We start from the raw sequence: 14501 nt of genomic DNA on the forward strand, positions 1-14501 counted from the left end.
GTCAAGTCAAGTTTATATGATTCAACAGAAAATTTAAAAACGTTGTATATAAAAAGTTATTTTGTAATTATTTTGTTGAATTTATTGACTTTGACCTCTAAAATGTACCTATAAGATAGAAATGCAAAGCCAGTCGCTATATACGATGATTATGAAGCCGAATTTTGATAATGACGTAATGGCGGTTAAACCATTAAATACAGTCCATACCATAAAAGTCTCCGAAATGTCAATAAGTATCTACTACTTACTTACCAATAATTTAACGCGTGTTTCGGTTACGTGATAAACGTGAATGCATTCAGACGTAGCTATTGAAAATAACATATTCTTTAACAAATTTCTCCACACTCGAGAATTAAACTTATATCGAACTTATCTTCTGTGTTCCCAGGTCGAAACGTTGGAACACACTTGACACAACAATACGATCGCCTTAAAGCCCCGCCCCGTCCAGTGTAGGCACGTCCGGCGGAGCGTTGAGCGGCGCGCGCAACTCAATCGTATAAACGTATAACAAAAAAAAAGACATTGTCTACGAACATTTTCACACACGGTTATACGTTTGAGTTGCGCGCGCCGCTCAACGCTCCGCCGAACGCGCATACTCTGGCCGAGCGGTAAGTGTGATACGGTGAACTGTAATAATATGTACAATTTGCATGTAGCGATTGGAAGAATCTTGCATCTTTGTTTCATCACTAAAATGGGTCATTTGACCATGATCACGTGATCGATTATTTTTTTTCCGGAATATTATATTTTTTTCGATCTATATTAATTAATGTTATTCTAATCTATTCATTTAACAATCCGTCTTGAAATATGGAAATAGTTTCGAATTGATAAAAATTTAGATTTCATAATTTTAAAGTAATATTGATTTCGTGTCGAACATTGTCAAAGTTATTGTAATTGTATCTTATCTTACCAATTTCTTGTTAGTTAATGAATTATATACATTATCGTAATCGTCGGCGCAAATTATGTATGATAGATGAACACACAAGTAATAAAATATTCTGAATTAGCACTTCTATAAAATAATGTATTTCCGACATAAATACATGCTTTTGTAAAACATGCCTAATACATGTTAATAATTTTAATTGATATGTATTTATTTTTGTAGAAAGTAGGTATACAAGACCGTTGTCATTAATCTTAATTGAATGATACAATTATATTTTAAATAAACAAAATATACATGTTATCTTAATATTGTATAAATAATTTTTCGTTCATTTTATACAATGCCTTGTTTTAATTTTATTTTATCGAAAATTCTTGTAAATATTATCTCCCATATATTTAAAACGCACATCTGGCGAAATGTTTGTTATTATTTAATATCATTTACATATTTACTAGTTATTATTATTAATATGTAATGATAAATCTTCATCACATCGTCGTATCGAATGAAATGTATTTACACATTATGATGTAATTTTTATTTGCCATATAGGGACCGAATTTTCAATCCCGGTATTAAGATTTTTTTTCAATATCCGGTATCCCAGATTAGTATAGACAAGCGGAAGTGAAAGCTTGATGATAAAAATAGACTCGTGCAACGGGGTGACAATGTGAATTTATAATAATAATAAACATATTTACTAAAAAAAAATAAGTAGCTATTTATTACTCGTAATTGGTGGTTTATTTTATATAACTAGTTTTATAATAAATTATGCATTAGAAACCCAGTATAAGCTAAGTAATGATTTCGTTAAATTACATTTCGTTGGTTGACCAAAACAGGTCTTTTTGGGAAAATCTAAAAACAATATCCAGAAATTGCTTATTTCCAACATTTTAAATCCTGGGACTGGGACTGAGACTTGGGGATTCAGAGATTGAGTAGGATGCCGGGATTGAAAACTCTAATTAGAATTAATTTAATATTATATTTATATCTTTGCTGTAATAATGTGGTTCCTTAGAATTATATGAATTCAAATGCTATTAAATTTCTTTCCCATGTCTGATGTAATATTGTTCGTTGATTTTTTTATTTTAAAACCATACTACCATTTTCATAATATTGCTATGGAATCTTTTGTACTATAATATTAACAACTAGGTTTGAATTCTAGTTTTTTCCGGAATATAATTCACAATCCCAGGATCGGAAAAAAGTGAAATTATATAATTTTAGTGGGTATTTTGTATTTCATACATTTTTTTTATGATTTAGTTATGTAAAAGTAATAAATAAATGCGCCGATAACATTGATTTAAGACCTTTTTTTGTTTTAAAATCTTAAATCAAACTTAAAATTACACTACATTACATAATTATTGATTAAAGTAATATGTCTAGAAAAAAAATATAAAATATGATTGTGACTGTTGTTCACATTATATATTATATTTCTTTATTTAACCCTGGAATTTCAGCGTTTCCAATCTCTGCATTTCTCGGTTAAAAAATCGAACAGGATTCCGGGATTGAAAACCCTATTCACATCCTTATTCATCCTGTTACTGTAGCAAATATTTATAATATTATATGTATGGTTTGTTTGTGAAAATACATAATACTATATCTAAACGATATGCCCTATGGGTGTAACGTGATATCTGTGGTATTTTCTGAAACCAGATTTTCTTTGTAATGTAAAGAAAATATGAAGAACAACAATCCTGACAGAACATAAAAAGTTTTCACCCTCCGGCTGTATTATTCCTCCTTTGTTTTTTTGTTTATTATTTTATTATGATACTGGAGTCATTATTGTGAAGTTACCACAAAAATAAAAATATGTTTCGTAGAAGGTTACTTTAGGTTCGTTTCTTTCAACCTGAACGAAACAAATCAAATTAAACCATAGACAATATACATACAAATTGTATGAGTAGAAAGTTGACCGGAAATGGTTTGAGATTTGACGTTTGGTTCAGTGTATCATTGAAAATCAAACCGTTCTCGGACCGTCAGAAATGGTTTGACATGAAACGTCAAACCGATTCGGACGATCCATAGACTAATGGCAATCTGTCAAAGTGTTGATAAGCATTATTCGGCATTTATATATCGTGAGGTCTTCATATTAATATGTTAGACATTTACACCATAGAAGTTTACTTGAATTATGCATATTATAGATTAATAATCAATACCTATTATTCATAAGTAACCATACGCGAACAAGAAGCCGCTTTTGGTCTTATTATCTCAAAATCCAACCATATTTTCTATGCAAAGAGTTCGATTTAATATCATTACTATAATTATTATGTCAGACCAAGAATTTATTTTAATTGTATTTATATTTTGTAACGGAGATTCTAAACTACAAGCCGTGTAAATCAACCCGGAATGATCAGGTTTTATATTACCTAACGAATTTTATCAATTTATGTTTGATTGTCGTCTAGTGTACGGCCTCAGTAGGCGTTGCGTGCAGCGCGGCGCGCAGCGCAGCGTGCGGCGTTCTCTGATCTGTCCTTAGTGCACAGTGAGCTTTTGGAGCGTTTAGCCAAAGTGAAAATTTTAATAACTCTGTCTCTCTCGCCACGGAAGTGTATTGAATGTGTTTTTGGGAGTTTATATGCAAAGAGGTGTATATTAAGTAAAGCGCTAGAAACGAACGTGGAACATGCTTGTCTAATAATAATAGCTACATGCATTTTACGCAATGTTATAAGAGATCTCGAAGGCAATTTTGATCATCATCCACAATAGATTTCTTAGATTTCTCTACTTAAGAACATACGGGTTCTTTCCTTTTGATAATGATAATAAAGTGAATTTCCCGACTCGTTTTCTTCTGGGTATGCTATCAATGCAATCCCTGTCCACTAGAAGAGTGATTGATCTTTTAAAGCATTTCTTTTTACTTCTTCGTGGGTTCATTTTCAATCCGTAATACTGGCAAATATTAATTTTCATGTTCCCACCAATATCACTCGTAACTCTACGGTTTTCATGATACCTCGTCGCAGGACAGATGTTATGTTTCATGATGCTGTGTATCGTGCGATTAACTTATTTGATGGCACCATAAAGGTTGATTTATTTTTTATCAACTATATAATGTTAGTAGACGTGTTAAATATGTTAAATTTATAATTGTATATATCATGTTTCTTTAATGTTTACATATAAACACATGCTGTCTTTTCTACTTTCTTGTTATAGTATTTGTTATTTGTAATTAAGACATTTTTATAATTTTGTATTTAATATGTATTATGGCGCATTGGCCAATCGCTGTAATGCCGTAATACTCTTTTTCTAAATAAATAAAATAAATAATTAAATAAATAAATAAAATCATCACATTATAAATAATATTGCTACAGAATCAACTACGAATAAATTCTCAGGTAATAGACGAAACAAAAGTTCCTACGTCACAGCGCGAGATGTAAGAAACCAATTTTCAAACTATTTTTTGGAAAACAGAATAACTCCGGCCTGAATCAATTTGTAATGAAATACTTAATAATACAACGAACTTTATACTAAAAAATAAAAACATTATTTTCCTTCAATTCCGACTTTTACTGCTAATTCCCTCCACCGAATAACGAAAACAATTTGCGCGCTGAACTAAACGCTGCTAAATTTCAAACTGGTTTGTCATGAGCGCGCGCGCTCGTCAGCGCGCTGTAACAAACACAAACACCCCTGCTGTTTTTCATAGCCAGTAAGGCCACCTGCATTGCGTAACACGTGTTTGTCCTCCACGCTGCACGCTGCGCTCTGCACAACGCTCGTCACTGAGGCCACACACTAAGTCACAAAATCATACTGTCGACATGAACAAGTGGTCAATTATAAAAAGCTCTTATCAAAATTAATATTTAAAAACTTGTCTTTATATATCTTGTAAATTAACTAAATGGCTACCTATTCACGAAGCATTCTTTATATTTTGTTCATTTAAAATGAATGAATACGAATTTGTATTATTGTAGACAACGATAGGAGGTTAGAATTTCATAACAAGTTGACGTTTCAATAAATATGTTTCTGTTTTAGAGACTAATATGTTATGAATTAATTTTCAGTACTGGCAACACTAATTAGTCGTCAGAAAAGCGTTTCCGTAGACATTTACCAAACGGTCCCAAACCAAACGGTTCCATTTCGTTTGTTTGATTCAGGTTGAATGATACAGACTTTTTATGTGATCTTCTTCAAACTGTAGAGTTGTTTATTTTTGTTTTTATAGAGCCAAGCACAATAACAGCAAATTCTTATGTATACTGGAAAATTGATTATTTTGTTGCAGTCACAATCAGGCATTATTTCTGCCTATATTATTACATACGGCATATCGACTGTTTAATCTGCAAACCACCTAACTGCACTTTTGACCAAAAATGAAATTTTGATGGCATTTTGTTATAAAGCATGTTTTCTATGCTCACACAAAATTTCGAATTCCTAAACCTATAAATAAATGCGTTATCGTAGTTTGCAGAAAAAGCCAACTGCAGGTGCCAAATATCTAATATCATAAAGGAAGAACGCCGCTCTTTATAGATATATAAAAGGGAAGCTAAAATACTGTTTTAATTTATAGTGCAGCTTATTTGTAAAAAAAATCCAAGTAAGTAGGTATATGTTTAGAATTGTTAAATTCCGCTTAGTAGTCAAATTATTAAGTTTTTTCTTCTTCCTGAACAATTTGCCCAAATGGAGTTAGCCGGTTTGCAGATTAAGCAGTCGATATACACAATAATATCCATTCGGTCCATTTTTTTCGAAACTTTTTTCTAATATTTATGATTCTGAAATTTTTCAAAATAATATATTTTATTATAACAAATTATCTAAAATTCATAAATCTTAATACTTATTGAATAAAAAAAATAAAATGCATGCGTTATTTTTATATGACGAGATTAAAACATATACGTGGGTGGGTGGCTGATCCAGCGTAGTCTTTATTTTTTTTATATAGGTACCACATGAACAGATATCTCTCATAATATAGATATAGCTGCTCTTTGCAAGATCCACTGTATTCAGGCCGCTGCGTGAAACTATGAATTTCGATCGTAGTTTTAGTTATTGCTTATTATTGGAATGCAATATGGTATACTGTTATAAATTTAAAAAAAATGTTAATACCTAAGTTATTTAATATCAATGAAATATGCAGTTAAAAATCTTCATTTACTGCAAACCGGTTACCGCATTGCATACAATGTTAAGCAATAACTAGAAATACTATCGGTACTCACCAATTAGTGTCGACTATAGACGGCCTTGTGGTCTTTGAAATATCTCGACTTTCAGCTGCTTTTTAATCCGTGGTTCACGATTCCAATCATAGTTCATGGGTCCAAAGTATCGAGCTGATAGTTCTTACAACCATTCATCGTAAAAAAAAACTGTTGAGGAATCTCCCTAGGAAATAGGTACCTATTATAGAATAAATGAAGAAAAAAATGGATCTGTAACACCGCAATATTGGAATTGTCTATACCCTTAAACATATTAATTAAAACCTTTTTCTATTGATATGTAGCCTAAATGTCTAACAGTGAACCTGAAAAATGTGTTACGGAAGCTAATATTTTACTCAGTTCACATTGCAAATTCATCTGTAGCAAGATTAGAGCCTATGCCCTGAGATATATTTTGTCAGAGACGCCCGAAAATAAAGCGCCTTATATTAATATTGAAAACCTAAGATACGTATGGTATGAATCGCTATTAGCCATTGTTTCAGGGATTCCCAAGCATACTTGGCCCACTGCACCCATTTTATTATCGTCATTACTTTGTGTTGTTTTATTTATGTTTATTTCTACTTATGGAACATAGTGAAGAAAGATGTTGTAAATAAGATACTATGATGATAATTATAAAACTATTTAGTAAAATCAACCATAATAACATTCGAATTAAATACAACAAATAAGATAACAAAACATAACTAGAACACAAATTGCAAATAGCATTAAAAATATTTATAATGAAAGGTTGAATCTGATGCACGGCTTCCAATTTAGTTTGGCTCTATCTTCGTCAGCAGCGTTCTTAAATCATCGCGATTAGTTGTATGCAGTTCTGCAATCTTTTTTTAGTTATCAGATTTGTGAATGAAAATGTAGTAACCACTACAAATTTATCTGTATGTTACACAACACAAATGTAATATAATATGTTGATTGTTTTTCAACATTTTCTTATGCTTTACTTGTGTCTCCACCAGTGATGCCAACCGTACCTACTATAATTATAGTACAATACTATAATTTTAATTCTGCGAAAAATGTAAAATACTATAATTTTACGCCAAATGTACCAAAATACTATAATTTTAAAGGATTCAAAACGAAAAATGTTCCTGTACTATATATTTTTTAGAAATACTATAATTTTTACGCTTTTGTACTATAATTAGCATAGAAAAATATGGCAACACTGGTCTCCACCCTACATATATATCATCATCAGCCGGGGTCAATCCACTGCTGGATGAAGGCCTCCCCAAGCTTTCTCCAACTCTCTCGGTCCTGTGTCGTTCGCTGCCACGTATATCCGCCGAACTTTACCAGTTCGTCAATCCAGCGCCTTTTAGGGCAACCCTGTGGCCGTTTCGTACCCCTTGGGTACCATTGGATGACGGCATTTGTCCAGCGGCCGTCCTTTCGGCGAGCAATGTGCCCCGCCCATCTCCATTTCAGCTGTTTGGCAACGTCTATTACAGCGCGTACTCTTGTCTGCTTCCTAACCCATTCGTTTTTCTTACGGTCCTTTCGCGTGATGCCCAACATGCACCTCTCAGCCTTTGCCATGCACTTCTCAGCCATGTAACTCTTAGCCTTTGGACATCTCTTGTGTTGAGGGTCCACGTCTCGCAGCCATACGTGAGCACGGGTAGCATACATTGGTTGAACACCCTACGCTTAAGACATAATGGTAGGTCACTCTTGAAGATACTATTCAGACGTCCGAAAGCACTCCATCCCAGCTTTGTTCTTCGAGCAATTTCATCGTGCATGCTTCCGTCTATGGACACCTGCTGTCCGAGATAGATGTAGCTGCTGTAGATAATCGCAGGGACCGAAAAACCAAAATCCAATATATATTGAACACCTCCCTTTTGCTTTCGAAGCTCACGGATTTTAGATGGAACATCACATAAATTGCAAGTAACCAAAGCATAACAATAGCTAGACGACTATTTTTCATTTATTTAAAAACAATACCACCAATATTTATTTTACTGTAGTTACCAATAATTTAGCTTAAGTTTTGTATTACAAACTCTTCCCATAGGTATATTCCAATCTTCACTTTAGAGAATGCAACTACATTGGATCCTTATGAACAACTTTGTCATTTTCATAATTTTGTTATTTACGTATGCGTTATGTGATATACGACCTTATTATCCGTAATTATGCCGATGTTGTGTCAATTAAATTAATTAATTATTTTTCTTTTCAGTTACCGGTAGCGGATCCGTTCCTCGAAAAGATTAGCTATGCAGATTTGGGTAAGTTATTTAAAAATATTTTATAATACTATATAAAAAGACGTAGAATATGTATCATTATCTCTCTATAGAATTAAAATAAATCACACCGAAAACAATTTACATATATTTATATAACAACGATCATCAGTTGGAAATGTTCGTTAAGGCGGACGAAATTGGTCCTGAGATTTTTTTATTATTAAGTACCTACCTACTCCACCAAGAATAGCCAGTCAACACCAAAGTGTTACTATTTTGGCATCGCTTCTGGAGACACCTATATCCACACCAATCATAGGTACTTCGACTAGGTACTGTCTTTACCTTAAACTACTGTCTAATAAATGTTTTCTATTATTTAGTTTTAGCTGTTAATTGGAATCATCTCTACGACCATCAGTGTTGCCATCTTTTTCTATGCTGATTATAGTACAAAGGCGTAAAAATTATAGTATTTCTGATAAATGTATAGTACAGGAACATTTTTCATCTGGAATCCTCTAAAATTATAGTATTTTGGTATATTTGGCGTAAAATTATAGTATTTTACATTTTTTGCGGAATTAAAATTATAGTACTATACTATAATTATAGTACAGTTGGCATCACTGACGACCATGCACTTAAAAGCAAAGCATAAATTACACGAGTGGAATTGGCACTATTCACACTGACCGTCTGGCCCGATCAAAAAATATATTTTATTTCGTCGAGTCGTTTGCGTAATATAATACTTTCTATTTTGGCCCGTCACAACTCGACGGTTGGGGTGACAGATTGGCTTGAAGTCGTCTGCTTACTACCACGTGATTTGCATTCTGTCAATGCTTTCAGTTGGATGTTTACGTTTATAATACAAGTCTCATGAGTCATGACACTCATGACTCATGACTGTAGCGGCAATGCTGATAAAAGTGATAAATTAATATTGTTGGTTTAATTATAACTTATAATTTTTATCACTGCAACACGACGATCGTTGTGAAACGATCACAAATTACCGTCGAGACGATCGAATCAGTATCCGAATGATTGCACGTAATTCGTATTTTAGGCTGACGATTGCTCACAATGATTGGCATGAGTCGTTGAGTCTATGTATCTGATGGTGTAATTTGAATATTAAAGCCGTTTGAAAATTTCAAACATTTTTTTCTGATAATCAGTTGGATTGCACCTCATCACCGGCATTTTGAATGTTATAATTTGAAGTTTTCAGTCTCATTTGTAATAGTAACATGAATACTTATATTTCAATTTTAAATCGATAACAATGTAATTATTATTTATTTTATCCATATTCTTATCTGGTAACTTTGACTCACTTTAACACTGAAATAGTATTGGTTTTAAAATGTAGGCAAGTATGTACTTTCACTAAATGGTACATTTAGAAAAACAAGCGTCGTGTCATTAATAATTATTATAATACACTAACCTCACAACTTCGTGGCCGAGGGAGATGGGCTGGACACGGTATTGGCAAATGTATGGTCGGGATCGTCCTGGAATTGGAAGTCCTTGTTCGGGATCCTGATTGGAGGTTACACGGGATAGACGATATCCCGGAATTAAAAAAAAATCAATATCAATTGTATCTTCATCCATCATTACGTGTTTGTAAAATTATAGATATTATCGTTGAATTCTGAATTCAAATCGAATATTTTTGACGTTGAATAAATTCTCTGTGAATTCGTATGGTAGCTACCTTCAATCCTTTCGTTTGCGAGGCCGTTTCGTCGGGAGCTTTGGGGAAATTATACTAAATCATTTTCACTTCTCTTTGGCGACCTTTCGCACATCCGCACTTAAATGGATACGATAGAATATAGATGGACGATTCGAATGCGTGTGTAAAAATACACGCATTTGCGCAATTGCGAGTATACATGCAGCAAATTTATTGTAGTGTTCCGTCATTGTAGTTTAAATGAAGCTTTTTAACACTAGAAACGTCTCAAGTATCAAAATGATTACTAGCCATTCTCCAGCCGTGAACCTAATGGAAGTTAGATTAACCCAACTTGAGCGATGCTCTCGCGATATTATATTAATTTGTCTCAGCGGGTATATACTATACACAAGGCTGCTTTCGGTACGCTAGGGTAGCTAAATAGGGTAGGAAAGTATCGAATTATTAACACTTATTGTGACAATTTAGTTTTAATTTAGTTATAATTGTTACAATACGTACTATGTTTTAACAGCACTTCCCTTGGCTGTGATAAATTTTAGATCGAGATAGACAGTTTTGACAGTTCAGACGGTTAACTTATTGTAATTGTTACAATACGTGTTGATAATTCGATACTTTCCTACCCTATTTAGCTGCCGTAGCGGACCGAAAGCAGGGTTGTGTATAGAATAGGGATGTAATTAAAATAAAAATATTTTCTCCATTTTCTGGTCATCGATGGAACAAGGGTTTTATCGGTTTTTTACATGAATTCAAAGTTAAATTAATAAACTATTTCAATATTGTTTTCAGTAATGGAAAATTGAATGAATCCGACCATGTCAGATCCTAATTACATCATATATGGGCCTCCACAGAGTGGAGGTTTGTATTAACAGATTTTGTTTTTACGAGAAATGGACTGCCACTTGCTCAACCTATTAGGTCCATACTCTGACTCATACACACATTGAAAAAACAATGTGTGTACTTGTCAGACCCAGGATTCGAACCTGGGACCCACGACGCTGCAAGCCGACGCTTAAGCTGCGCGGCCATCGTGGATATTATATATTGTATGAATTTGTTCAACTGGTTATACGAGTAATTGGTTATTCATGTAACCGAGCTATGATCTGGCTGAAATGTATCTCACCTAATGTCCGCGTATTCAATTATATGAGTAGATAATTAGGAATGCAGTATTGTAGCCTTTTGGGTGTTTGTTCTATTAGAATTACGGTGTTTTTAATTCGTGGCAATCTGAAAAAAAAACTTTTCCCATCAACAATTAATAAATTTTGTGTCCTATAACCATGTGATAAATTAGGGTCTGACCATAATCTCGATATGGATGCGTTAATTGGGGAACTAATGAAAGCAGTTCTGTTCAGTTATTTATACTATTTTAATCCAATCGGGAATGACAGTGTTTGCCCCGGTCTGAAAACCCTGAACCTTATCCACACTTGTGTCCGTGTCTGGTACCGTGTAATAAAAAAATATTTTCAGGAGCACAGACCAGGGCATCTCAAACTATGTTCCGAGGAACGTGAATAAGTGTTCCGCGAAAGCCTAGAATCACTTTATAAACTGCAACGGCTGCAACAAAGAGAGCAAGGCGAGTGAGAGAGGACTATCTTTTCTCACCCCATGCGCATGAAAAAGATGGCGTATATTGGTGATAAAAAAATCAACAATAGATTTTTGGGTTTTCACCGCGTGTTCTTTCCTCGACGTTTCTATTGAAATATTTTCCGAAAACTAGTAAGGACGATTCCTAGGTTCGGAATCCATTTTCCGTGACAGCTGAGCCAGTAGACTTAAGTGCAAGTGATTGTGAAAATTTAATTGATTTAATCAGTGACTGATTTAAAACAGAACTACAAAGATCAGCCGTTAAATAATTTCTGGGCGAATTTATCAGAAGAGTACCTACTCCAGTTTGTCAAAACAAGCCATTATTATGTTACTTTCGTTTATTATATTCGGAGCAGGATTTTCTTATTATGTTGCAACAAAGTCCAGGAGCAGGTTCGTCGCCACACCAGATACTATAAGAATTCAACTTTCTAATATTGTTCCTAGAAGATTTGCCATTTAAGGACTCAGAACTTCATTCACTTAGTACATTGTTATGTTTTAAAAATAATTACTAAATAATTAAGAATAGTTAAGTATTGTTTTTTTCTCATTATTTTAATTTTATTGATCATGTATTATTTACCTTCCGTTAAAAATTCAGAATTTGCGAAGTATTCCACCGCAGGAAATTTTTGGGAAACTCTGGCATATATAAGTGATTTTTTGGGCGAGCGTAGACAATCTGCGCAATAGTGCGTTTGTTTATTTCAGATATGTTTCTGTTCACAACAAATTACAATAAATCCCCAGCGTTATATCGTTTTCCTCTTCTTTTTTGTAAATACAATATTGAAACTGTTTTTATTCACTGTTTATTGTTTGAGTATAACTGATGTATGTATGTACTAGATTTAACACATTTCGTTAAATTTTTCAAGTTAAGTTATCCGCGAACATCTTGTCTGTGACTAATTAAATTGCAGTGATCATCGGTCAAGTTGAACGCAGTTGAATAAATACTGTTCGCGCTGAAATCACGGTCCGGTTCACTCGGCTGTATTTTGACGAATTGGATGCGCGACGGGCGCGGCGCCGACTCCACGATGATCGTGCTTGATTGCGCGCGTGCGCGACCCCGTGCCCGCGTGCATCGCGCGCAACGCGCCGCTATATGCGTCCCAACGTTGCTAACCGAACTACAGTTATAGTACCTACATTATTGTGTACTATTATTTTGTCCCGCGTACTATGTAACATTGACACAACATTACAGGTAGAATTCATAAAGAATATTGTCAATAGTTTTCTGTATGCGAAGGGAAAGGAGGAATACGTCTGAAAATTTTAACAGTGAGTTGAATACGTCATAATAATAGGTACTAACCATTAAGCATATATGCGGTAATGATGCATAAATTAGCAAATTCACATATCGATGGTGCAGATCACAAACCTTCTATGTCAAATTTTATGATTTTGACTTTATGGTGTCAAAAAATCAACAAAAAATTAACGGATCTGTTGAACTTTACCTCCTATGTCAAAGAGAAAAATAGCCAAGTTTATTGATCTTTTAATTAAAACTCCTATGTCATATTCATCGTATTATGCTGCAAATAAATCAGTTTTAATCTTCCCCTGTAAAATCGTATTTTTTGACTAAGGAGGTTTGTGATCTGCACCATCGATATGTAATTAAAATGTTTAACAAATGAGGGGCACCATGGAGGATCTACTAACTATGCCCTACAGGCCAAAGTAACCATAATTTTAAAATATTATTCACTAGATGACCATTGTTATCATTGTTAAGTTGTTATTTATATATTTATTTGAAACTTGATAAGTGATAATATGAAGTATTAGATTTACTTATATTCTTCACAAAAATATCCGTGGCGAAGACTTCATATTAAGAGATTATTTAAAGTCAACTTTCTTAGGAAAAATAATTTTACGTATTTAAATAATAACTTGGTTATTTTATATTCTAAATAAATAATTTAATTTACTAACGACATATCGTATATGTTGAAATGTATTATATACGGAACTATCTGTCGAAGGTTAAAAAGATATGCCTCAGCATCTCTTCTACTATTGTATGTATCGGATTATTGTGCGATGGATGTCAAGATTTTTTATGGACTTTACCTCGCAGACCTCAGAATCGTAATGTATGCAATACGCTAGGCTAGAAAGGCGAAGCGTTTGCGCATAATATTAATGTCTATGACTGCAGCTTTATCCAAAATAATTCATAATAAGATAGTAAAAAAATCATTCAATCACATATAAATAGAGATTGTTTTTAAAAATAACAAAATATTTTATCTAAGTAGTTACTTAATGATTTTTGGTGTCTATAGATATTTAGGAAAATGCAAAATTTCATCGATTTAGCGTGTCATTGTCATCCGTATGTATCTTTACCAGTAGGTAGTAATATCATAGCATTTTATTTCGTTTTTTAACTTTACAAAATTAATTCTGAAAATGTGTCGAAATGGTGATCATTTGGTATTCATTTCAAGCCACGAATTATTTATTATTTTATTATATTATGCACAGTTAAGCGATCATTGAAGATCACAGAGAAATCTAATGATATAAATAATTATTTTAGTTGCTAAGTAGTATGTATATTGATAATGATATCCCAATAAAAATCTTATTGTTCAATTAATAATACATATGATAAAACAAACACTTTATCCACACATTTTATTTATTTATCGTATATTAAAATTCTTCTGAGAATTAACAGTGAATCAGAATACAGTTAT

The 14501-nt window shown here is 33.1% G+C and overlaps 1 protein-coding gene across 6 annotated transcripts in view; it reads left to right on the forward strand.

The window, feature by feature from the left end:
- The window catches only part of LOC147079646 (uncharacterized), a 256411-nt gene that overhangs the window by 190462 nt on the left and 51448 nt on the right, over positions 1-14501 (forward strand). For all 6 annotated transcript variants that reach the window (XM_085942773.1, XM_085942756.1, XM_085942733.1 and 3 more), the window contains one exon: positions 8423-8471. In XM_085942773.1, the coding sequence (XP_085798899.1) occupies positions 8423-8471 (49 nt within the window). The remainder of the gene's footprint in view (positions 1-8422; positions 8472-14501) is intronic.

This window comes from Rhyacophila brunnea, unplaced genomic scaffold (genome assembly GCF_057557595.1).
Source record: "Rhyacophila brunnea isolate RB1 unplaced genomic scaffold, BYU_Rbru_1.0 scaffold_1, whole genome shotgun sequence".
NCBI classification, from domain to species: domain Eukaryota; kingdom Metazoa; phylum Arthropoda; class Insecta; order Trichoptera; family Rhyacophilidae; genus Rhyacophila; species Rhyacophila brunnea.